This window comes from Chrysemys picta, chromosome 7 (assembly GCF_011386835.1).
Source record: "Chrysemys picta bellii isolate R12L10 chromosome 7, ASM1138683v2, whole genome shotgun sequence".
NCBI lineage: Eukaryota > Metazoa > Chordata > Testudines > Emydidae > Chrysemys > Chrysemys picta.
Window position 1 is genome coordinate 110832074 of NC_088797.1, and position 24537 is coordinate 110856610.

Consider the following 24537-nt stretch of genomic DNA (forward strand, 5'->3'; position numbering starts at 1 on the left):
GGCCAAGATGTTCAAAAACGGATGCCTGCGGTTGGGTTCTTAAATCCATACTTAAGCGTCTAAAGAAGTTGCTATATTTGCAAAAGTGCTGAGCACCAAAAATGTCCATTGATGTCAGCGGAAGATGCAGCTCCCACTGAAGTCGATGGAAGCTGCAGGTGCTTTGAAAAACAGGCATATTATTTAGGTGCTTAAATATGGATTTCAAAGCCTAATTTTAGGTTACATTTAACACAAATCTTGGCTCAAATGTCTAATAGTGCACAGCATTATTAGACAACATTTTAAGACAAGAAGTGAACAACTTACCCAAAATAGGAGAAATGGAACGTGGGCAGATTGTAATTGCTGGAGTTGGCCAAGGATGCTCACGTAACTGGAACTAACATTCCTACTCATTTGAAAAATGCACAGGAACATTTAGGATTAAAGTGGTCCATTTTTAGGTCCTAAGGGCTGTAGTTAGACCACATTTGATGATTGATAGCTTGTAGGCTATAACTGCATTACATTTAAAAGTTAGGGTGAGATTTTCAAAGTGCCTAAGGGAGTTAGGTGCCCAATTCACATTACCCTTCAATGGAAGTTGGGCATCTAACTGCCTTTTGGCCTTTGAATGTGAAGGTGTATGGAACCTGAGTTTTGGCTCATCCTGTTATGAAGGGTGGAAACCAGGACCAGGTACAAGTTTAAGTTCAGATCCTAGTTTCCCCAAAGTCTGAGTGGCATTCAGCTCTAGAGCTTGGACTGAACTCGTGTCTAATTACAGTTGTGCTTTCATCTGGAATTTGAGTCTTATACTTTGTGCCATAGCTGATGCTGAATGTTAATTATATCAATGTCTATTTATGGAGTGGAGAAACAGGGAGGCCGGATGACTGAAGTGACAAAGATTTCAGAACAGTGAAAGATTCAATTTAACTTTCTCCCCCTCCCTCCCTCCTTCCTTTCTCCCTCCCTCTCCCTCACCCTGCTACTTCCTTCAGTCCATATGCTAGGAGACAGTACAGTTCATGCTTTTGAAACTTATGGTGCAAAGGAGTATTGATGTCCTCATTTTCCTCCTTCCCTATTGAGGTATCATTACCAGAATGAAAAAGGATGTGAGAGCTTTTGAAAAACTGTGTGACTACCCAAGACACTTTATAAAGGGGGAAGAAAAGGAAAGAAAATAGAACTCGGCAGGGGGTAGAAAGATTCTGAATGTGCGCCTCTTCTGACTTTTCTTTTGCTGGAAACCTGGAGCTGTTGTTCCTATTTCAGCTCAAACTGTCTTTTAGTTGTTGATGGCTTTACTGCCCTTGCTCCTGAACCTCAACAGATTGGGGCTTATTTACCTATTCACACTCCACTGAGGAACCTCGTTAATATGCTTATTAGCCACATCATTCTCCTGCCGCTGGGTTGACAAAAAAGATTCCAGCCACTTTGAAGGGAGGGGGGGGGCGGGAATTGTAAGGAGATTATGCTTCCATTCAGCAGCCTAACTGGTGTGAAAGGCTCCCTGGGCCCACTGAAATCACTTGAAGCCTAAATATGATGACAGAATTGATTTTTTAAAAAAATTTTAAACATGCTTTTGCTTTTCTCAGGTTGAGAAGTTTTGCTATTGTGGGCCAGCTTGCAAATTGACTCATTTAAGAGAATAGGGTGCTGTTGATAGATAGCTGCCATCTTTTCATTCCTCCCAAAAATAAATTCAGAGAACTGTTTCCAGACATAAAAACAGATGTCCTTATCTGTCATTTTCAGTGGAATGCTTCCTTTTCATTCTTTCAGAATATGCAAAGATATTGATGAATGGTGAAACTGCCGTTTCCTGTGTTGCCCAATAATTTATGTGAGAATGCGTTGAGTGTTTTCAATGGGCAATGGACATGCTTGGAGCTGGAGAAATTGGATCTTGACTGTGACATCTCGGCTTCTCAATTAGATCATTCCAATGTCCATTACTTTAGGTAGAAAATTAAGAATTCCGATCAATTACAAACTTGTCCCCATCCCTTCCATCCCTTGTCTTAATGATGGTGACAAGGTAAAAGTACTTCCTGGGAGACATGTACATATAATTGTGAACATTTGAAAACAATGTCCCAAAGTATGTGAACAGAGAGAGACTGTGTGGTGTGTTCACAGTCTTCAGAGATCCCATTTGTCAACATTGCATGCAGATTAGAAAATGTGCAGTAGCACTGTGCTTAAATAAGCTAATATTAAATTGATCAACACGCTAATTTAATTTGAGGCAACTACTGCATATTGATCTTGTTGTCAAGCTGATTCCACAGAACAAGCATTACATAGAATCCATATGAATAACCTTTTTGTTATTAGTATTTATTTTAGTAGCAGTTTAAGATGTTTGAATTATGCATTGTTTTTAAATCTGTGAGACCAGGCAAATAACTTCTGCTGAACTATTTGATCCGACTCTTCTTTTTAGAAATCAGGAGTACATTTCTTAAAGGGGCACTGTCAGTAAAAACCAGATGCTAATGTTATGTTTCATACAACAAGGCTTTGCAAAACCGAAGGTTGATTATTTATTTATTTTATTGTGGTAGCTCCCAAAGGCCCCAGTCAGGATTTAGGGGCCCATTATGGGAGGGGCTACACACGTAGATGCAGTTCCTACCCCCAAAACTTCCTCAATATAAAGTTTTCCATTTATTTTCCTAATTCGTTTTTTGTTTGAATTTAAACGTTCCTCTGCAGTGTTAGCAACCCAGACTTTTCACACTGTGCTAGTGCATGACAGCCAGAAAGTGAGAGAGACAAAAAGTAGGGATGAAATGAACGAGTCTGTTTTCCTTGTCCAGACTGAGTTCATAAACAAACAGCACCAATGGTGGAAAAATAGATTTTTTTACAATTTTCAGTTTTAACCATCGGAAGTGTTCTTGAAAACATAAGTAATGATATTTTTTTCAGTGTTGTTTTAATGGGAGATGCTAAAAAGTGCTGAAATTGCAAGAGTTGACTGTCCTATGCAAGCTATCTATTTTACTGCTTATTTAGAATGCACCTCAAAGCTCGAATCCTTGACATTTAATATGGCTGATTTTGTGCATGATTGTTTTCCCACGAAAAATTAGGATCCGAATTCAGCAAAACCCTTCAATACATGCTTAGCTTGAAACAGGTGTCACTGCCCATCGCCTTCAAGGAGAGAAGCTGAGCACGTGATTCAGTGCGTTGCTGAATCGGGACCTAGCTGGATAATTTTTTTAAAAAAAATCAGCTTTTACCCATAAGCTTTCACCTGTGTCTTTTTCACTCTCTTCTTCCTAAGTGGATAAATTCTCCCAGTAATATTATACGTTATGATGGCTAGTGCCAGTACAATTCACTACTATTTAGAGCTTGATCTAATTGCCAACTTTCTGTGGACTTCAGTGGGTCAGGATCAGTCCCTTTATGAAACAAGTAGAAGAGGTTAGGTAGTTAAAAAAAAAAATCCTGATATTTTAAACGTGATCGGTTTCCAGCATGAGATATGGGGAGGACTCGCCTCGCAGACGGTGAGCAGCAGCACTGGAGCCTGTAAGTTTCTTTCAGTGCAGATTTTAAAGGGGGATTTTCTCCCTGCTCATTTATTTGTACCACTTGGAGGCGTTTTCAGAGAGAATGCTCTAAAAGAGAGAGGGAGCAGAGAAATCCCCGCTCCGAGTCCCTGTGCATCGAAGGGGGAAGCGTCTGCAGTGTTAAACATTGCCTGGGACGCCTGTGATTGGCAGAGGAAAGTAGAACTGTCCAGGAAATAGCTCGAGTTTCAACGAGGGGGGAGTGACCAGGGGAGGGAGGGAGGAAGGGGAGAGAGAGGAGTGTGTAGGGGGAGGAAAAAAAGGTTTGTAGACTTGACAAAGCTTTAGAGATTACAACCGGAATTCTGAATGGAGTGGACCTGGATCTAGGACTTTTTTAAAAATCCCAGCTATGCCGTTTTGTTGGATGGAAGTTACTCCTCCCTTTCCCCAAGGCTGGATCTCCTCTCTGAGCCCCTAACTGGAGAAGTGGAGGGAAGAAAAGTTTTGCTGATGATTAAAATCGAGGTTTATTTCGTTTTAATCTTTTTTTTTAAATCTCTATTCTCCTGGCAATTTGCGTGCGAATTGCGCGGCTCAGGCGCGCCTGTCCCACAGCCTGGGTTTGCCACCGAGGGTCCGAGCGCCTGAATGTGGAATAACCAAGGCACGATTGTTTTTCTTTGGAGAAGTTTCCCCCCCAAGGGAGCCTGTCTTCGTCACTTTGATTCATCCTGCGCACACGCCTGCTGCAGGGGGAAAGCAGATCGCTTACTCGGAGCCTTTTCATTCAAGGTAATTGCACCAGTGGTGGGTGGAGGAAATAGAGTCTTAACGGAGAGGGATTGGGGTCGCAAGGATCCGAAACGTAGCAAGGAAGGACTCCGTGGCTCCGGATCCCTTTCCCATCTCTAGCGTGCCCCTCCCCGTTTATTTTTACTTACAAACGGTCTGTGGGCCCCCATCCACTCCTGCCTTGCACCCTGTGCAGTCCTGTGCAAAACGCTGCGCCGTTCCCCCCTGACAATAGCTTTGCGCTGGTGACAAGTCGGGCAGCGGCGAATCGGGCTCTGCCCTATACTCGCAGGAACGTGGAGTTCAGTGGGTATCTGCAGACCCCCCTCCCCCGTCAGCTTAGCCAGCCTGATCTCAGCCCTGCGTGTTTATTTCACAAGGATGTCTTTTGTTTTGGGTTGAGGGAACTGAGGCCAAGCACCTAGGGAAAAAAAATCCAATGGGGGATAGCCCCCCCCCCAAGAAGAGGCTTGATTTTGAATGCTTGATCATTTTTGTACAGTGGCCTTTGGCTATGAGCGCCCGGTAGAGCGTCAGTGAAAATGCACTTCCCTCATGTATCATTTCTGCTACTACAAGTAAAATAAAAGAGATTACCTCATCCACTACAAGACTGCATTTTTTGTCTTTTTTTGCATGTGGACTTGGTCATCTTTGCTGTTAATTACAGTGAAGCCTGACAAACGTTAACACTTCCTTATTTTTTCTATACAGGGTTTATTCCTAGCATCTTTCTAACCCAATTCATAGAAATCCACTTATTAATATTCAGCGGTTACAATAGGATCTAAATTGGCAGGCCTATCAGTAAACCATTATCATGCTGTTAATTAAAAGGGAGCTAATCTTTGGGGGCAACAATAAAAATAGAGTACTCACTTGCAGTAAAAGTGGGGCGAAGTCCTCCAAACACCTAACAAGTTAAGGCTTGTGTGGCAGTTTTTTAAACCTATCTGGCTGTAGAAGGCCACAGTATAAAATCAACACATGGAATCTTTTAGCAATAGTTGCAACAATCTGTGTCAATGGAGAGAAGAATTTTGCATGGAGCTTAGCGAAAACGTGGAGCAAAAGTTATTACAATCAAAAGTACAAGAGGTTCCTCATCTAGCCATGCTTGGTTTAGATACCTTTTCGTTTTTTTAAAAAGCGATACATAATTTCCCCTTCTTAATGAAATATATATTTAAATATAAAACTGCCCTTTCAAACAGTGACCTATTATGAGTTTGGTGTGAAACGCTATCAACATTTAAAACCTCATTGTCTCCTTTGTACCAAATCCCTGTAAATCTTCCACTAGCCTTTACTCATTTTCATCTGAAAAGCCTGTTTGAGCTGAATAGACAGCAATCAGTAGCCTCTGTACCTCTCTCCCTCTCTGGAATGTCAATTAAAATGCAGATTTTCCCCCCTGATCTCTTGGTGGCAAAAGACTCGAGAAAAACAGGATAGTCCAGGAAAGTAAATGAAAAGTTCAAACAATGAAGTACCACCGAAACTGCTAGCCAGTGCCCATTAGTCCTCTAGAATTCATGTTTAATAGCTGTGATACTCAGATCTACTTAGAGATTGAATTGAGATGGGTCTTATTTCTATATCATGTATATGACATTAGCTCAATTATACTGTCACTTTTTAACTGGTATACAGCGCATTCCCAGCTGATAGTCATATGATTTCTAGAAGGAGAGATCCATACTTGATTCAGATTTTGGCATCCCCTGATGCCTAAGTGTTACACAGTGTGCAGTGTATTGATTTGGATAACATGTTCTCTACAAATTGCAACCTCGCTGGGGAGTGATAAACATCATATACACAACAATGGGACGAGATTAAAAAGAGCTCCGGCGATTGAATTTAATTAAAGCCACTGCTGAACAAGTACGGTGTGTGTGTTTAAAGTTGAACTACAGCTTGGAGGAATTTGGTTGTGCTCCCAACCCAGGTTGTTTTCCCATGCTTGTCAGTTTGGCAAAGAAATTTGGGCAGGTATGTGACGAGGTGAAAATTGACTTGATGAGCGGGTGGCAAGGAGAGCGATCAATCATTGGAGGCTGACAACTCCTCCCCAAAGTGTAGGCTGAGAAGAGAGACAGAGTTCCCTTTCAAGGGGAAAAATAAACACTACGTGTGGCTTTCACTGAGTCTGAGACTCCAGGAGGGATTATGGTATTGTAGTCAGGAAGCCAGAATTGTGGAGGCCAAAAGCATGCTGGGGCTGTGTTCCAAACATTGAGATAGAGGTACATAATTATCCAGAGTAGGAGGTCTTTCCAAATTCCAAAGAATTGTCCACCAGCAACAGTGGCAATTAAAATATGAAAAGAATTTGGTTTCATTTCAATTTTTTTGGTGGGGGAGGGGGGACAAGGAGGACTGCTTTGAGATGGGGGATTTTTGAACTGCTTTAACATTTTTCGGTACCTGACATGTTGCAATGCAAATTGCTTAATGCCTGGATGCAAATCTCTGATTTCAGCTTTGCTGTTAAATTGTAAGAGAGATCTGCTGCATTTTAAACCTGCCTTTGCACCATGGATTAAGAGAGCCTATTCTCTCCTGGCAAATGTTCAGATGCAGAAACCGTGCTAATACTCAGGTGTGAAGGAGTCTTGACAGAAGCCTAGTGTTACTGGACTGAAGAATGTTTATGATGAGAGCAGGAATAATTTATATACTTTAAAACCTTTTCAGGGGTTTAATGTAGCCTAAAAATCTTTAATGATTAAAATGTGATCAGAGTTAAATTATATTCCAGACCTGTTTTAAATACATTTAACATTTTAATATGAAATGTTTTCTTTCTTGCAATGACAGTTTTCTTGCCTGTGATTATAGTTTACATTTATATATACCCTTTAATCAAGTTCAAAGAAGGCTTTATAGAAATTTAGTAAATTAGCCTCACAACCATCCTGTTAAGTCATTAAGTATTGTACCCATTTTACACATGGGCAAACTCACAAAGAAGTGAGTCAAATGGCAGAGTTAGGAAGAGAGACCAGGTACAGTATTCTGGTTCCCGTGCTCAAATTGCTAGACAGTCAGAGACAAAAGCTACTTAAATTTGTAGCAAATTCACTCCTGCTTAGTTAGTACTTATTTAAACTTTTTTTTTCCAGATCCTCTTTAAAATCATTCCTTGGAGTGATCCTAGTGTGTGTTTCATTGAAGGTTTAATGATAGCTGTTACAATATACATTATGAAAACTCATGCAATGTTTAAATTTCATTTCACGGAGTATGGATGTGCATGAGACAAGGAGAAAAAAAGCTGTGGCTTGAAACATCATGTATTAATTAGCAAAAAGTATCTTGTAATTACATTTTTAAAACGTTTAATACATTTCTGCATCTGAAACCTGAGTTACCCTGTGTAGTATCTGAAGGGGCAGAAAATATGACATCAACATTTTCCCGTTTTAAGGCAGGACAGGTTGGTTTTATGCATTATATAGCTTAAACAGGATATCTGAAGACTGGCAGACTCTGAATGAACCTAGTAATACTTATTAAAGGATGAATCCATGTGTCAAACTGTTTAAATGCTGAGGAACCAGGGTGCTGAATTTGTTATGGATAGATGTTTTGGAGAAAGTTCCAATTAAAAAAAAATTGGAGGATGGGAATGGGGAAAAGAGAGAGAGGGACAGTGAAAAAGGAATTTTAGATCTTTTTTCTTTTTTTTTTTTTCACAACTACCACCTCTGAAATTTCAGTTAGGACTTAATACAACTAAGATTAGTCATTAGCCAGGTCACACAGATCAGAATCAATGATGCAGTTGCTTGATTTATTCATTCCCTGAGGAGTAGTCTGTGTGCATTTGGGGGCGGGGGATGGAGGGAGAAGAGAGAAGTTTGTGTCAGGTCCAGTTGTTAAGCCACTCTGTGTTGGTGCCGGCATTTTGATCCATGCCTGACACATCATTGTGGTGATTACCAGGTCCATTGTGGGAGCTGCAAGTTTCCTTGGCACTCCATTTTTTCCAGTACATTGGTGTTCCATAAAGGATGCTCTTCAGCCTTTTAAGTGGCTTGTTTTAAAAAGATTGAAATAAACTTTTTTTCTTGCCTGTATAACGTCTACTAATACACGTCTATATTCTGTCTCAAGGATGTCTCTCTAAATACCTGTGTATGTATGTATAGTCTGTGTATATATGTGTGTTTATATGTATACTTTGTGTGTAAACAAATAGAAATGGTAGATCTTGTGTGATCTCTAGCAGGAATGTATTTTTGTGGCAAACATTATTCAGATTTTCATTTTCCAAAACACAGTGAAGTTAGCAAGTGCAGCTGCAAAAACTGGACCATTTTAATTGTCCCAGTTATGCAGACATTTGCACTGACAGGGAAGTTAATGCAGAAGAATGTAAATATACAGGAGAATTAGAATCCCAAATATAAAATAAAATCTCAAGGAAGAACTAAGTAGAAATATAGTATTTTAAAACTTTTTGCCATTTTTGGTTTGTTTTAAAACTTAGCTGACCCTACAGCTATATAGGTGAGGGACCAAAAGGCCATGCAAACTCAAACATATGTTCAAACAATAGCAAGAATAGAATTTGTATAATTGTGGTAATTTTGTAGCATTAAGGGTTATGCGTCTGCACATGTGTGCCTTTGTATTTCTTAGCAAGCAGTATATTTTTCTGTGATTAAAATAGTTCTTTAAATATGTGCTGAGAAACAATTTTGTGAAATCAAGAAGGGCTTGGTTATGCCTGAGGTGATGATGGAAACTGTTAACAGAAAATGAAAAATCCCTCACTTTTCTCATGCTTTCAAAGCTGTAAAACTATTTCTCCATCTCCCCCCCCCCCCATTGGGTTTTTGTGAAGATTTTCAACTGGCATTCAAGATGATTTCACTGACACTACTAAATCTCTCTCTTCCCTACAGCAGCAGCAACAGTTCCAAGTGAGAAGCTTTTTATCAAGGCTGAAGGCACTGCTTTCAGTCCATGCTTGTGTAGAAGTGTTCAGATGGGATTAAAGTCCACATGGATATATGGAAAAGGACCAGGAACTGGCACTAAAAAGATGGTCAGCTGCAATTCGGGTTGCCTTATATGCCTGGTGGTGGTCGCCATGGCCGGACTTTCTGTGGCTCGGCCATCATACAATTCAGTTGTTCAAGACACCACTTTGGAACCTGAAGGTAAGGCACTCTAGAATACTTCAGCTTCAAAATAAGTTACCGGTAATTTGAAATGGTGCCTGAAATATAACTAAATTAGTTTATTTGCCCAGATAAACATAGAGAAAGTGTCAGGTTAGTCCAGAAATAGTTTCATATATTCTAATTCTCTTCCTTCCAAATATGGGCTCCAATCCGGCAAAGATGCATATACTTAACTTTATGCAGGTGAGTTGTGTCAGTGACTTCACTGGGACCTTCGCTCGTGTGTAGTGTTAAGCACGTGAGTATATGATTGCAGGAATGGGTCTGTGGTTTCCTTTAAGAGAATTCATCTCCTAGCTGAATGGAGCCACTGTGTTTGTACACATCTGTTACACATTCTGAGCTTTTATATATATATATATATATATAAAAGAAGCATAAATGTCTTTAAAAAATCCCATTTATTTTTCATCATTTGTGCTGATTATGTAATTTTGCAGTTCACTCTGCTAGGAGAATGAAAACGGGTTACTCAGTTTTATTTTTGTTTATGGTCAGTTTCCGTTATTATTTCTAATGCCCCAGCACAAACTCTGGAGTGTCTGGTTTGCAAATCCTACGGGGGAATGCTTAAATCCAGACTAATCTATATAGATAGATATAGATATAGTCTGGATTTGCAAACCAGACACTCCAGAGTTTGTGCTAATATATTTTGTTTGTGTTATAGTGTTATATAGTTATTTATATATAGTCTGGATTTAAGCATTCACCTGTAGGATTTGCAAACCACACACTCCAGAGTTTGTGCTAATATATTTAGTTTGTTTTCACTGGAATTAATATATTAACACAAAGAGTAATGGGAACATTTCTATTGATAGTATGTTTTATACAAACAAGTTCTTATAAAATCTAATATTTTGAGTCTAAATGTGTCAGATACTGTTTCTTTAGGGATATCCTTGAGCCAAACTGCTTTTTTTGTTGAATTTTAAGAAGGTGTTTTTATTATAACATGTTTATTGTATTTTAAGTATATTTTTGTTATGTTGTACAGCACCCTCAGTGGCTCCCTAAGCACTTCAATAGGGATGGTTCTTTCTTAATAAAGTTATCTTGTAATACAATGCACTGATACATTTCTAATAACTGGGCTGTCAAAACAGTCTTCTCAAAATAATTGTGTATTGGCCACTTCGTATCCCACAAGCATTGTTTAAATAATTTGGCCTCTCTCTGTTATATTGTTCACATACAGGAATACAGCTTTGGTTTTCTTCAATGTATTTTAATGCCGAACTTATTTGTTTCAACCCATTATGTCTAAAAATAGGTTTTACCAGCTAATGAATTTTAAAAATAAATTTCTAGTACATTCTTATAGAAAACTGAGGTTGAATTATTTAGATACGAGTGCTCTCCCCTCATGTACATTCATAAAAATATTAACAAAGTATTGTAATATTGAAATCTGTCATCAATAGAGATTATTGGTATCAAAGTAATTTTTCTCATGGTAATATGAAAATTAAAAAAAAAGGGGGGGGGGTAGACTCTCATCACTGCTTAATGGACCTGTTTGTTTAATAGCCCACTAGGTGCTTTCTTGATTTTTTTTAGGAGCATGACAAAATCATGAATGATTCTGATTTCACGTCTGCTGTTTATGGCAAGGCCTTATGGTTTTAGGGTTAATGCAGCAGGAATGTGATTTCATTGCAGGGCAGCATAGGAAGAAGACAAATGTTTTCATCTTACGGTCGTCGTCATCATTTTTCAGTTTTATAGGGAAGAAATAACCATTATTTTTATTTTAAACTTACAATTCTAAAATATGATGCCCACAAAATGAGTATCCACTGGATGAAATCTGGATCTCATCAGAGTGTAAATTATTGAAAAGAATGTCACTTACAGAAAACAATTTCAGATGTGAGAACACTGAATTACTACCAGCAAAGCGAAAATAGGCGTTTGAATTAATGGCATAATAGCTTTCATGCTGCAGAATAGAGGGCACTGTGTGAGATTATATTGGAGATTTGGGAAATAAAAACTCCTTTTTGCTTATTTCCAATATATCTTGGCACTTTGATTGGGAGCTTATCTCGGTCTGTTTAGAGAGCAACTGGCTCAGTGGGGCTCGATTCTGACTGTGGGCTCCAGGCTGTACCGTAATAAATAATATTTACACAGTAGAGTACATCTATCAAAAAGCAAGCCATTTTACCTTGCAGTGTCATGTATACTCACTAAGGGCCCGATCCTGCTAGCAGGAGTGCTGGAACAATGTGTGTAGTGGGGGTGCTGAGAGCTATTGAACCAAACTGTAAACCCTGTATATGATGGAAACCACTTCAGGCTAGGAGGTGCGGCCGCACTCCCAGCAATCCCAGCACCTATGCCTGCCAACACTTATTGCTGATTGGAGTGCGTCCTACCGCAAGTCCTAGTAAGAACGAACATTAGCAGTGTTTGCAGCAGCAGAATGTTAAGGACTCATTTTAAGCCTGCTTGTGTGTCTGTAGAGTTATACCCAGCACTAAACGTTATGGGGGAGAGTAGTTCTGAGCGGGGGGAGTAACACAATCTCCATTTTCAAATGATTGTGATATTTAGAAATAAGTATATTCGACAGCATATAATGGAGTTCTTCTGTTATTGCACACTCACGCTATGCAGTCTTTTGATTGTATCCAGCACTTAAAATGCTAGGGTGGGGCGTGGGGGGGAGTTGACCGCACACATAGAGTTACTTTGTGAACTGAATAATTAGTTTAGACACAGATTTGATAAAGGGCAAGCTAACCCTTGACCTTCCCTCACCCAAGTTGTCTGTTATGAAGTCTGCTGGCTAGCTAATTTAGTCCCCTCCATGCAGGACTTTGACACAGCGCTCTGTGTACCCAGACTCACTACTTCCACCTTTTCCTCACAAATTCAGGAACAATGGTTTTTAATTTTGCTCTGTTTATAAAGCCCTAGTTAAGCACAGCCTAATTCCAAGCCCAGTGAAAAACATAATAGTTTAAAATTAGTCTTAAAGTGTACTCAAGAGATTCAAAGGTGTAGCAGGGTATACAATCTTTTCAGATGGGTTTCACCCAGGGTGATTATGCTTATGTTAGACACACAAGTGACTAATAATTTGTCATTTGATATTTAACTAAGTAACAGGTATTCACTGATAGTAAATGAATGTAAATACTAGCTGGCGCAATTAAATACCTAAAGCTGTTCATTAATATCTGTAAAGTATTTCATAATCCACCGGCAAAGAACTGTGCTTAATGTTAATGTCACGTGATTAATACAGTCCAATCACAATTAAAAATCAGGTAGCACAATCCAATCTAAGTCAGAATTCTTTTCATCATTGCTACCCAGCCTTGATTCGCCTGTGGAGGGACAGACCTCGGAAATGAAAAGAAGAGCAAACAAAAATCAAAAATGAGTTAAAGTCCCTTGTTATGCAGGTTGTGAGGGGCATCCAGCAGAAGAACATATTTTAACATAGCTTTTATTTTTTTCCCTGTGTGAAATCCTCTTCTTATGCTCAGGATTGCAGGAGGTATTCCAGAATGCATAATTTTGTGACACTACAAATACTATTGGTAGCATTGACACTTTTGGTATGAGTCAAGTCACAGAATGATGCATTTTGGGATGCCTTCTTATCTAAGGAAATAAGAGAATTTCAGAGGGAAGAAAATAAGTTCCAATTTGCCCTTTTAAATTATATGCCTGATAGGGGCAAATAAATCTTCGTTTTAAACTCAGTTTTCACTTGAGTCGTGCATGTTAGAGAAAAACTGCATCCATTTCACTCCGCCCCAGTGGTATGGCAGCTCACCGGGTAAGAAGCACTCAGCATGAATAAACTATAATTAAGAGGAAAAAAAGGCAACTGGTATTTCTGAGACTAGTGGGGAAGTGGCCATGTTGTTTTGAGTGTTTTGAAACACTCAGTCATAAAAAAGAGCTCCAATATTTAAAGAACAGGTTTAATTTTTAAATATAAGCCATTAGCTCTGACTTCTGTTAACACAGTACTAAAGCAGTTTAGAAAATGGTCTGATGGCCACTTCCACTGGGCTCCTACACTCAAACTGTATGAAAGTCTCACACAGATTCTCTAATCACCATGGGTTCTATTGCTCTGGGAACCCCGGGCACCCTGAGTCTTGATTCAGACACTGGGATCTAGTAAGATGTTCCTTAGACTCCATGTGCATGTGTGCCAGGTTGCCATTCCTAAAATATTGTATTTTTTGGTTGGTTGTGGTTACATGGTTCCTGCTCCCAATCTAAAGGCATTGTGGAATGGCATGAAGCATCAGAATCCTCCTTCCTACTCCTCCCCAAAACAGAGAAAGGAGACCAGCTACATGATGCACAGAGATGTGCCCTGTTTGTGAAGTAGCTAAGTAATAGTACTGGGAGATTCCTTTAGGTCCCTGTGCTAGGGATTATGGGACAGCCTAGCATTTTCACTAAAGGTTATCTTATTTCACTGCAACCTTGGACCTTTAAAAAGACCGACTTAGTTTTAGTTTTAATCTGCATCTCTGAGCTCAAAGAAGGATAGTTAAAATTACACTTGAGCATGGCTACAAAGATTTTCTCCTCTGCCAGAGAATTCAGATTGGTAGTCGGTAGGTGATAGTTCAATACAAAATACTTCAGTTTGGTCTGCATGCTTTGTAAAAGGCAAGGCACTATAGATATGTGAACAAAAATAATTTTGACTTGATAAAACTTTGAGCCATTTATAGTGAAAGTCATGGACATCGAGGCCTTGTCCCCATTAAAGGATTAAACGGTGGTAACCCCTGGTTCTTTTTAGCATGGCTCCAAGAAAATCCAATGCCTGGAAGCTGTGCTCAGAAAAATTCGAACTGAAATTAAGATGCAAATTTTTAATTGTGGTAATGAACCACTGGAAAAGATTTATCAAGGGATGTGGTAAATTCTCTATCAGAAGTATTCTTTACAGCAAGATTTAGCTATGCTCTAGTTCAACAGCGAGTTTTGAAGCAAGAATTGCTGAGTGAAGTTCTATGGCCTATGTTGTACAAGAAGTAACACTGATCATGAACATCCATTTTGGACTTAAATCTATGAACCTTTAGCATGGACAAGGCCTAAATCTACAGGCATGTGCATATTAAACTGCTGTACTGATCACACTAGTTACCATATTTAAAAATTTAAAAAAGACGACACTCCACGGGGCCTTGGCCCCGCCCCTTCCCCGCCCCAACTCCGCCCCCTCCCTTGAGCGCCCCGCATTCCCCCTCCTCCCTCCCTCCCAGCCACGCGAAACAGCTGCCCGAACACTACCAACTTCACGGTTTGCCGGGCAGCCCCCAGATCTCCAGACCCTGCGCCCCCGGCCGGGCGCTTCTCCAGCGCAGCCAGAGCCCGGGAGGGGAAGCGGTCTGGAGGTAGCGCTCAGGCAGCTCGGCTCTTCAGCTACACAAAGCTGAGGTGTCTGGGGGGAGCAGCAGCAGCCACCGCCGCGGGGGAATGCAGCTCGCAGCCTGCCGGAGCCGCTCTAAGGTAAGCAGGGGACTAGTATTTTCCCGGACATGTTCGGCTTTTTGGCAATTCCCCCCAGAGGGGGATTTGAGGACCAAAAAGCCGGACATGTCCGGGAAAATCCGGATGTATGGTAACCCTAGATCACACACTAGTATGTGTTAAAACTTCAGCACATCAGCTATATTTGCAGTATCAGAAACAATTGCACATTGTAGGCTAATTTGCTACATTTTAAATCCTGTCCCTTTGTTATACTCTTGGGGTTTACTTTTTGGTTTTTATTTTTTTCTGAGCTAATAACATTTCAGACTGGTTGAGTTCTTTTTTTTCCCTTTAACATATGACTAAAAAACTAAAACAATTCAATGGATGTGTATTTTACTAATTTTAAAATAGTTACTCCTGAGTAGAGAACTTATAACTACATTTTAGCCCATACTAAATGTGTACAGGCAAGATACAAACTCATTAAAACAGAGTTTACAATACAAATCCTGACGCAACTGCAACTATGTGAGGTTGTAATATATACGAGACAACGGGCTATTATAGCACTGCAATAATAAATGTGGCATGATTCGTAATGAATATTTTCTACACCTAGCTTTCCAACTTGAGTAGAAATAGTTGAATCCCCTTCCTTCTATATACAAATACACGAAGGTTAATATTTGCTTAAAATAAATGTTGCGTTTGGAAACAGATGGAAATATAAAGAAATACTTAACTGTACTCTAGTGCCTTAGTGCATCACCACTCCCTTCTGGCCAGGCTGAACCTTGCACTGTGTCTCCTCAGCCCAGCTGGGTGTTAATCGTCCCTTTTGGTTTGAATCTATATAGTAGCACATCCTTGGGGTAAGGACATTAACTTCTATTCCTCTGTGCAAGGGCCTCCCCTTATATATAGTGGGGGGCATGCTGGCTGGTCCTTACCTTCAAGGCTCTTGGAGGCCCCCTTTGATGCTAACTTTCTGTTAAAGGGGAGTTAAGGGAACCCAGGCCCATCCACTGCACTGTCTGCAGCTCAGGGCCCTTAAACCAGGCAGGCAGAATCAACCCTCAGCAATTCTCCTGCTATGCCCATAGCTCCTGCTTACCTCCCTTAGTTCTTTAGACTTCTTCAAATACATCTGCAAGTCTTCACTCACCACTGAAATGCAGATACTTCTGTAATACATTCAGGATTAACATGCAGGTCTTGTAAATCTACAGCACACCTCTGCTAGGTGGTAGATACAGCATCTTAAGTTAGCAATTAAAAAAAAAAATTGATCCAATGGACCATCTTTCACTAATATTACCTACTGCCAAGGAGAGAGTTCTGGGACAGGGAATCACCTTGATATTTATTTATACTGTATTAAAAATATCCATGCCTTTTAAAATAACTCTGGGACCATCAAGCTGTGCAGATATCTAGACTGTGTAACTGCCTCCTCCTGTTACCTCCCTTCCCCCAAGTGCTATTGTTTGTTACTCTCACTGGTTGCATCTTGTTTTAAGTTAGGTCCTGACCCCGCTTTGAGAGCTGCAAAGACAAAGCCCTATGCTCAGAGCCCTATTGAAGCCAGTGGGGCTTTGCACAGGTGGAGGTGTCTGATCACATGCAGTACATTGCAGGATCAGAATGGTGGACTATAGGTTCTCTGGATAAGGAACTGTCTTCCTGTGTGCTAATACAGTTCTAGCACATTGGGACCCAGATCCTGACTGGAGCCTCTAGGTACTACAGCAATATGAATACAGATATATGATACCAGGCTTTAATGCTGATTAACCAAAGTGATTAATCTGATTAATCAAATTATATTTGATTAAAAGGCCTGTGCTGACAGCCTTAGGTCGCATGTCAGGAAAGAGAATGCTCTGAAAAAACTGCCCATTTGTGGTTCTCAAACTTTTTTTTCCGCGGACCACTTGAAAATTGCTGAGGGTCTCAATGGACCACTTAATGATCTTTCCAAATGTTGTTTGTACCATTAGCTAACTATTGTAAAGCGCTTTGGATAAAAGTGCTATATTAAAATTTTTTAATCGTTAACGTTTTTTGTTCTACAAATAAATAGCACACAACTCAAATAAAAGCACACAACTCATATTTTAATATTAGTACTGTTACCTTTCTAATGCGATGGATGTGCCCTCTCTCCCCCACCGCGGCAGCCCCCGAGCTGGAGCTGGGAAGGAGTGGGGGTCTCTCCCCTGCCACAGCGGCAGCCCCCGAGCTGGGGCTGTGAAGGAGGAGCGTCTCTCCTCTGCCATAGCAGCCACAGAGCTGGGGCTGGAAAGGAGGACTGTCTCTCCCTGGCAGCCACAGCCCTGGAGCTGGGGAAAGTCACCTCTTTCTCTGGCCGCCGCAGCCCTGCACATCCCAAATTCCCCCCACCCCCTCTTCTCACCCCACTGCCTCCTCCCACCTACCCCTATTCCCCCCAAGGCCACCACCTCATCTTACATGTGCGTCTTCTCCAGAGTCCAGGCACCTAATTAGTGAAGCCACGCCTGCACGGCTCCACTAATTAGGTGGGTGGCCCTTAATTCTCTCATGTACAGCCGCCCAGGCACACACCTTAGAGGGAACTATCCACGAACCACCTGAATGGCACTCGCGGACCACTGGTGGTCCATGGATCAGTTTGAACCTTTGACTTAAAGCTCGTATCTGGAGAAACTCCATTGGAGCTGACAGATTACACAAAGGTCAGAATTTGGTCCATGCCTCCATTTCCCATGTGTATTGTGTACTCTTGGCAGGGCCGGCTCCAGGCACCAGGCACCCAAGCACATGCTTGGGGCGGCACCTGGTAAGGGGCGGCGGGGAGAGCGCGGCGCGGCATTCCGCGGGGGGGCGCTCTGGCGGTGCGGCGCTGGGGGGGGTGGGCTCCAGTTGCACGGGGCTCGGCGAGGGGGCGGCGCGGGCGCGGCGCTGGAGGGGGGTTCCGGCGGCGGGGGGCGGGGGTGGGCTCCGGCGGCGCTTGGCGCGGGGGGGGGCAGGCTCCGGCGCTTGGCGGGGGGGCTCGGGGGCGGCGCTTTTTTTTTTGCTGCTTGGGGCAGCAAAAAAGCTAGAGCCGGCCCTGACTCTTGCAGCCATAACTTCAGGATAAAGTCACTTCTGTGGTAAAGTTCTTTCTACTGCAGTAAGGTGGACTGTGAATGCTGGGTGAAATTCTCACTCCCTGTGCAAAGCCTGAACAAATAAGCTTTCTCTCAGGGGACCAACGCAGAGGTTCTGTGAGATGCAACCATCATGCTCCAACCTGGAGGCAAGACATGTGACACTGAGGCAGCCACTTTGCAACCACTAGTACAGTACCTGAAATAGTTTGTGTCCCACTATGCCCTCCCCCGTCCTTATGTAGGGTTTATAACTAGAGACTCTGTGTAGTTTGAGGATCTGCTGGCCACACTCCATTACTTCATTGCCTCCCCAAGAGGCTGCTGGGGCATCCTGTGCAGTGGGCCACCCTGGACCGTAATGCCATCACCTGCAGAGCGCTCTGGAGTTCCTTTGCAATACTCTACATGTTGTCTCGAGCGGTGGAATGGTGTAATTTCTGTTGTATTCTGTCCCCTCCTTAGCTACGTCAGGGGAAATGTGACTTTCACACATGGTGAATAAGAATCCTTGGTAATCAGATCTTTTACAGAAATTGCAGTTATTTATTTTAAATGCTGTATTCTGCCATGCACGATCTACATCCTGGTATTCACTGCCATGACTAAATAGAGCTGAAAGTAGCTCTCTGCAGGAGTATGCAGCATTACTTCTCTCATATTGATAACCAACCGGTTTCCAACCAGTATTACTTGAAATCAAAGTAATCTCAGAGGGATTCATTTTAGGTGTTTTTCTGAGGCTTTCCTCTTTGCTAGTAGGATCTTCAAATGTTGGAACCCTTTGCTGTTTCTCCATCATTATTATTTATTTTTAAGTCCTCAGTGCTTAGGAAAACAAGTCAGCGCCGGGTAATATTTTCCCCTTCCCATGATGATGATGATGGGAAATATTTCTACTGGAAGAGATTCATTTTTTTTCCTCCCTGTCCTCGTGTGTGTAGCATGTAAGAGACATTATTATGGTCCTGTAGGCTCATACTGTAATTACTCACTGTTGCTGTAAAGTATGCACTCATTGAAGTACGAGGCATACAGAACATGACATCATAACTTAACTTGTTTTGCAAGTTTCCTTCACCAGGGCAGAGTAACTTTCCTTTTTGAAATGGCTTTCTAATGTATATTTTTCATCTCAGAGCTACACCTTTTTTCATCTTATCTCATTGGTGGTACAGCCCTGCACACCTCAAACTAGCTGAGAAGCCCACTTCTTTATAGACTAAAGATCAAAGGGTTAAAGGATGCCAGAAAAAAATCCCTCAATTTATGGGAATCTGTTTCTTAACATATTTTGTAAATGAGGCTGCGATTTGAAATACAGTAATACACGTAATTTTGTTCAGAAGTTTCTTTGAAAGAGAACTAGAATTAGTCACACCTTTCTTCTGTCTGTAACTATCAGAATGAAGTCCAGTTCCCATTCTTTGGTGCTATTTATTTTATAAAGACTTTTGCTTCTGATTGTACTGACATCTTTTAAATTTTGTTTTAGAGGAAAATATTAGAGAGAGAGAGGGGTGTGTGTGTGTGTGTGTGTCAGACAGACAGACTGACTGACTGACTTGGGGTGGGGGGGAACAACAGCTCAGTGATTTGAGCATTGGCCTGCTAAACCCAGGATTGTGAGTTCAATCCTTGAGGGGGCCATTTAGGGATCTGGGACAAAAATCTGCCTGGGGATTGGTCCTGCTTTGAGCAGGGGGCTGGACTAGATGACCTCCAACCCTGATATTCTATGACTGCAGTGTATTTGGGAGATAAAGTATGGCAACAGAACAGCTGGAGAGACATAGATTCCAAGTCCAGAAGGGATTACTGTGGTCATCTACACTGACCTCCATAGAGCCTAGACAATTCCTAGAGTGTATCTTTTAGAAAAATATCTAATCTTGATTTTAAAATTGCCAGTGTTGGCGAATCCATCATGACCCTTGGTAAGTTCTTCCAATGGTTACTTTGTTAAAAATGTGCACGTTATTTCCAGTCTGAACTCGCCTAGCTTCAACTTCCAGCCAAGTTGGCTCTTGTTATACCTTTCTCTGTTAGATTAGCCTTAGGATAGCCACTCTTCCCATCCCATACTGACACAGTCCCCCTCAGTTTAAAAGAGAGTGGGCTGGCAGCAGAGTCTTCTCTGTGAGGGGCTGTCAACTTTGCAACCAGCCTCTCTGATTCATCAATACAGGCTGGGTCTTTGTGCTGCAGAGAGTGTTTGGTTAGTTACTAAGGCTTTTGAAGTGGAAGAGGCTTGATGGGGGGAGAGGATAAGGCTTTTGTGAAGGTGGAGAGCTTTTTGGGAATCTTTGCTGGGACTTTATTTATTTATTTATTTATTTATTGGGGTGGGATCTGTTGTTAGCTGATGGTTAGCTTGTTTGACTCTAAGTATGATATCCACATTCTTAGCTTTTTGTTAATATTTTAACAAATTTAGAAAACATAATAAAATACATATATAAATCTCTTGTTTAGATTGGTCATGCCCTAAATGGAAATGCTGTTTGGAATATAATTGAATTCATAGTCATATGAAAATGAGCTGTGGGAATTTCCACAGTCCTCTCTTCTGGCCACTTGGCTCTTAAGCAAACAGCATTTACACCATTTGTTCAGGATGGTCGCTTGGCATAAACCATGCTGAGAGACATGGGGAGGGCGGGGTTGGGGGGAAAGACACCCAAGTCTGTTTGTCAAACATTTATCCCAGAGGTGCCCAGTTTTGCAAGGGGCTCCCCTTTGCTTTCTTTCCACCTATGTTGTCATGGATGTGATCGTGCACAGGCCCTTCTTTTCATGTTTGACATTAAAATGATGCAACTGTCAGCAGATGAGTGACATGAATGTAAAAGAAAAGGAGTCTTTTTTTCAAGAATTAAGAATTGAACTGCAGTTTGAAATCCTTTAAAAAAAAAAATATTTTTTTGAGAGTGGAAGGACAGATGATAGTTACATTGCTTAATGCACCACTGGAGGCGCTCAGATACCACAGTGATAGGGGCGATATAAGGACCCGAGTACTATAAGATACAAAGAGTGTTTGGCTGCATCTGTCTTCCACACCCGATTGAGTAAATTGTCAACTTATAAACTTGGCCTTATGGGCCAAACTGGTCCTACATGCTATGGAGCTGTGTCGGAGGGAGGTGCCACCCTCTGCAATTGTGAAGATTTCCTTGATGGTGGGGAGTCATAGCCTTGTCTTTTCCTTACCCATTTTGGGGTGTCAAATGTCTGGTAGTACTGAGCTGGCCTTGTGCTTGAGGGAACCAGAAAGGCTGCATCTGAGGCAAACTCCAGGATGCAGGCACAAGAGAAGCCAAAGATCCTTGTGCACCCATATGAGGTTGGGTTACAGGACCAGCCCCAGTGTGGGCCTAAGGGCCAGCATTAATTGGGTTACACAATGTGTGAGTGCAGAAATTGGCCCTGTATTCCTTGCTGTAAATCTCATCTGAGTGTCAAAATATTTATTAACTGGGCACAGAGTACTTGGAGAGGAGGTTTCAGAGTAGCAGCCGTGTTAGTCTGTATCCGCAAAAAGAACAGGAGTACTTGTGGCACCTTAGAGACTAACAAATTTATTAGAGCATAAGCTTTCGTGGACTACAGCCCACTTCTTCGGATGCATATAGAATGGAACATATATTGAGGAGATGTATATACATACATACAGAGAGCATAAACAGGTGAGAGTTGTCTTACCAACTTTGAGAGGCCAATTAAGTAAGAAAAAAAAAAAACTTTTGAAGTGATAATCAAGATAGCCCAGTACAGACAGTTTGGTAAGAAGTGTGAGAATACTTACAAGGGGAGATAGATTCAATGTTTGTAATGGCCAAATTTTTTTTTTCCTCTTAATTGGCCTCTCAGAGTTGGTAAGACAACTCCCACCTGTTTATGCTCTCTGTATGTGTGTATATACATCTCCTCAATATATGTTCCATTCTATATGCACCCGAAGAAGTGGGCTGTAGTCCACGAAAGCTTATGCTCTAATAAATTTGTTAGTCTCTAAGGTGCCACAAGTACTCCTGTTCTTTTTTTGAAGAGGAGGGTAATTTTGTAGAGTACTGTAGTTGGCGGGAACAGTTAACAGTTGAAACCTGTTGACCTTTCACTATGAAACTATTGGACAGGATAGTGCTTCAGTGTCCCACCTGTTCCCTGTTTGCATTTGGGCACCAATTCAACACCCACACTGGAAAAGTTTTATAGGCAAACATTATAAAAAGTGGCAGTCTTAAGTGCTGCTATAAACACAAAGCCTTACCTGAAATAGCTCACTCCTTCCAAACAGTGGTTATTTCATGACAACTCTTGGTGCTTTACCTTCCTGCAGATGATATTAATAGAGAATAATGCACTAGGTCAAGGATTACTAATTTGTACAGCTCAGTATATCAGCTGTCCATTCTTTGTTGGCTTACTAGTAATTTTTCTTTTAGAGCTGTGGTTAAATATGACTTTTGACTTGTGTTGAAAGATTAATTAGGATAGCCATTTAAAAAGAATTCATTTCGGGATGGAGTTTGAATATGGTTTATCTTTCACGGCATGCACAGTTGGAGTAATCTGTATGTGGAGACATTGCAGTGGGATCCAGCGAGCCCTGACCGTTTGCTTTCTTGAATTGTTCAGTAAAATACCCTTCTAACAGAGAAAGGGAAGGCTGAATAATGTTAACACCACCTATATTGGCATTTTAAAAATTTAAAAAGTCCTTTTTAAAGACATATGTAAATTGTTGGCATAGAGTAATTCTGTAAACTAAATTTACTCTGAAGGTAGAGCCCACTACAGAAGCTACAGAGAAGTCTGTCAACTCTTGTACTGCAGAGTCAATTTGTCATCTTGTTTGTTTTGCAATTTCAGGTAACTTAAAAAAATCTTTGGCACTAGGATGTGAGTTTTCTAGTTTTCTTGGGTTTAATCTTTACTGATATGAAATATATGTAGAAACCACTTGTCCTCCATCTGGAGATCACTTTTGTAATAGCACTATTTGGTGCACTATGTTTAACCTGTATAATGGATCAGTGGAATTCTTAATATGCCAGCAAGACTAAGGTGGGTGAGGTAAAATGAGTTGTAAAAAGTGTCAAGCTGCATTATAGCTCTTTGAAGACCTTGGCTAAAGACTGTTGTTCCCAGAAGTAAGAGTTGACATCGCCTATTTTAAGATGATGCTTGGCTCCCAACTACAAAATCTGTATATTTTATTTATACATATACGCATAGGCATACTGCACAGTTGGTGTCTGCATGTTGAAGGATATTTGTTGAGGTTCTTAGGAGCTGGAGAGCAGCTGCTCCACATGACACACCCTCCTCAGTACCCATGATGCTCCCCTTCTTTGCTTGCTATTCCACTCTGGAGAAAGGGAGGAGGAGTACAAGTGTGGAGGAGAGTTGATTGTGGCTACATAACTGCTTCTGGGAGGAACCCATGGGTACAGAGGGACCAACTCTATGCAAATGCCTCCGTACAATGAAGCCTAGGGCTTTGTGGGGTTTCTAATTCTCGTGCTCCATATCTCACAAGGACAGGAATCTGTCCACTTGAGGGGGAAATACTGAGGTAACTGTGAAGTGAATTTTTGGTGTTCTTTTGGGTTTTATTTTGGGAGAAGATGATTTTGCTCATAATAAATATAGAAAAACTTAATTTGCATATCAAATTTGTTTGAGAAAACAGCTGCTGAAGTTCTTGTGAATATCCTGGTACAGTAAGGGAACAGAAGGGTGAACTGTCTCATCTTGAGTTTGAAAGCTTCACTCACATGTCACTAGTTGTCCACATTCTACTCAGGAGAGAGCGTGAAATAAGAACTGGAGAGAACCAATTAAATGGAAAAAAAATGACTCTAAGCTGGAGCAGAGAGTGGGCAGTATGGAAAACAAATATAGAAAGTTTGAAAAAGGAGCAGAGGGGTGCCAGAGAGAGGGGATAAATTAGTCATGTATACTGTGTATAAGCAACGGATTTATGCCAGCTTAGTTTTTGTTCTTATATCACCTTATCCCTATTCAGAACCTCTCAGAAAAATGTTTTGTTTTCTATTTCTAAAATGAATTTCTCTTGGGGAAAATATCATTCATTTAAGTACAGGGGAGAAGTAAATGTCCTCAATTTTGAATTAGTTTTGTGATTCACCCCCTGTTCCCCAAATTGCCTTGAGATCTTCAGAATCTCAGACTCTGAGACATTCACCTGTCCAGAATTAGAATATTTTGTAGGCAGCTTTTGGTTAACACACAATAAGAATGTAACAGAATTAACATACAATAAGAAGCAGTTATGTGTGATGTGCCTCTTTATAATCACATGCAAAGCTATCCCAATGAAGAGAGGAAGGACCACTGCTGCTTTGGCAGGGACTTTCTTTGCGGTTTACTTTTCACAAGTAAAATGTG

General features: G+C 41.1%; 1 protein-coding gene across 13 annotated transcripts in view; it reads left to right on the forward strand.

The window, feature by feature from the left end:
* Nucleotides 1-3644: 3644 nt before the first annotated feature.
* FGFR2 (fibroblast growth factor receptor 2) overlaps nt 3645-24537 on the forward strand; it is a 94359-nt gene continuing 73466 nt past the window's right edge. For 7 of the 13 annotated variants that reach the window (XM_065552346.1, XM_065552347.1, XM_065552344.1 and 4 more), the window contains exons 1-2: nt 3990-4319; nt 9236-9493. In XM_065552346.1, the coding sequence (XP_065408418.1) occupies nt 9319-9493 (175 nt within the window). In that variant the 5' untranslated portion in view covers nt 3990-4319; nt 9236-9318. Of the gene's footprint in view, nt 4320-6436; nt 6569-9235; nt 9494-24537 lie in introns of those variants that run through there. The other 6 variants (XM_005307685.4, XM_008173308.4, XM_024109913.3 and 3 more) reach the window with 4 other exon arrangements.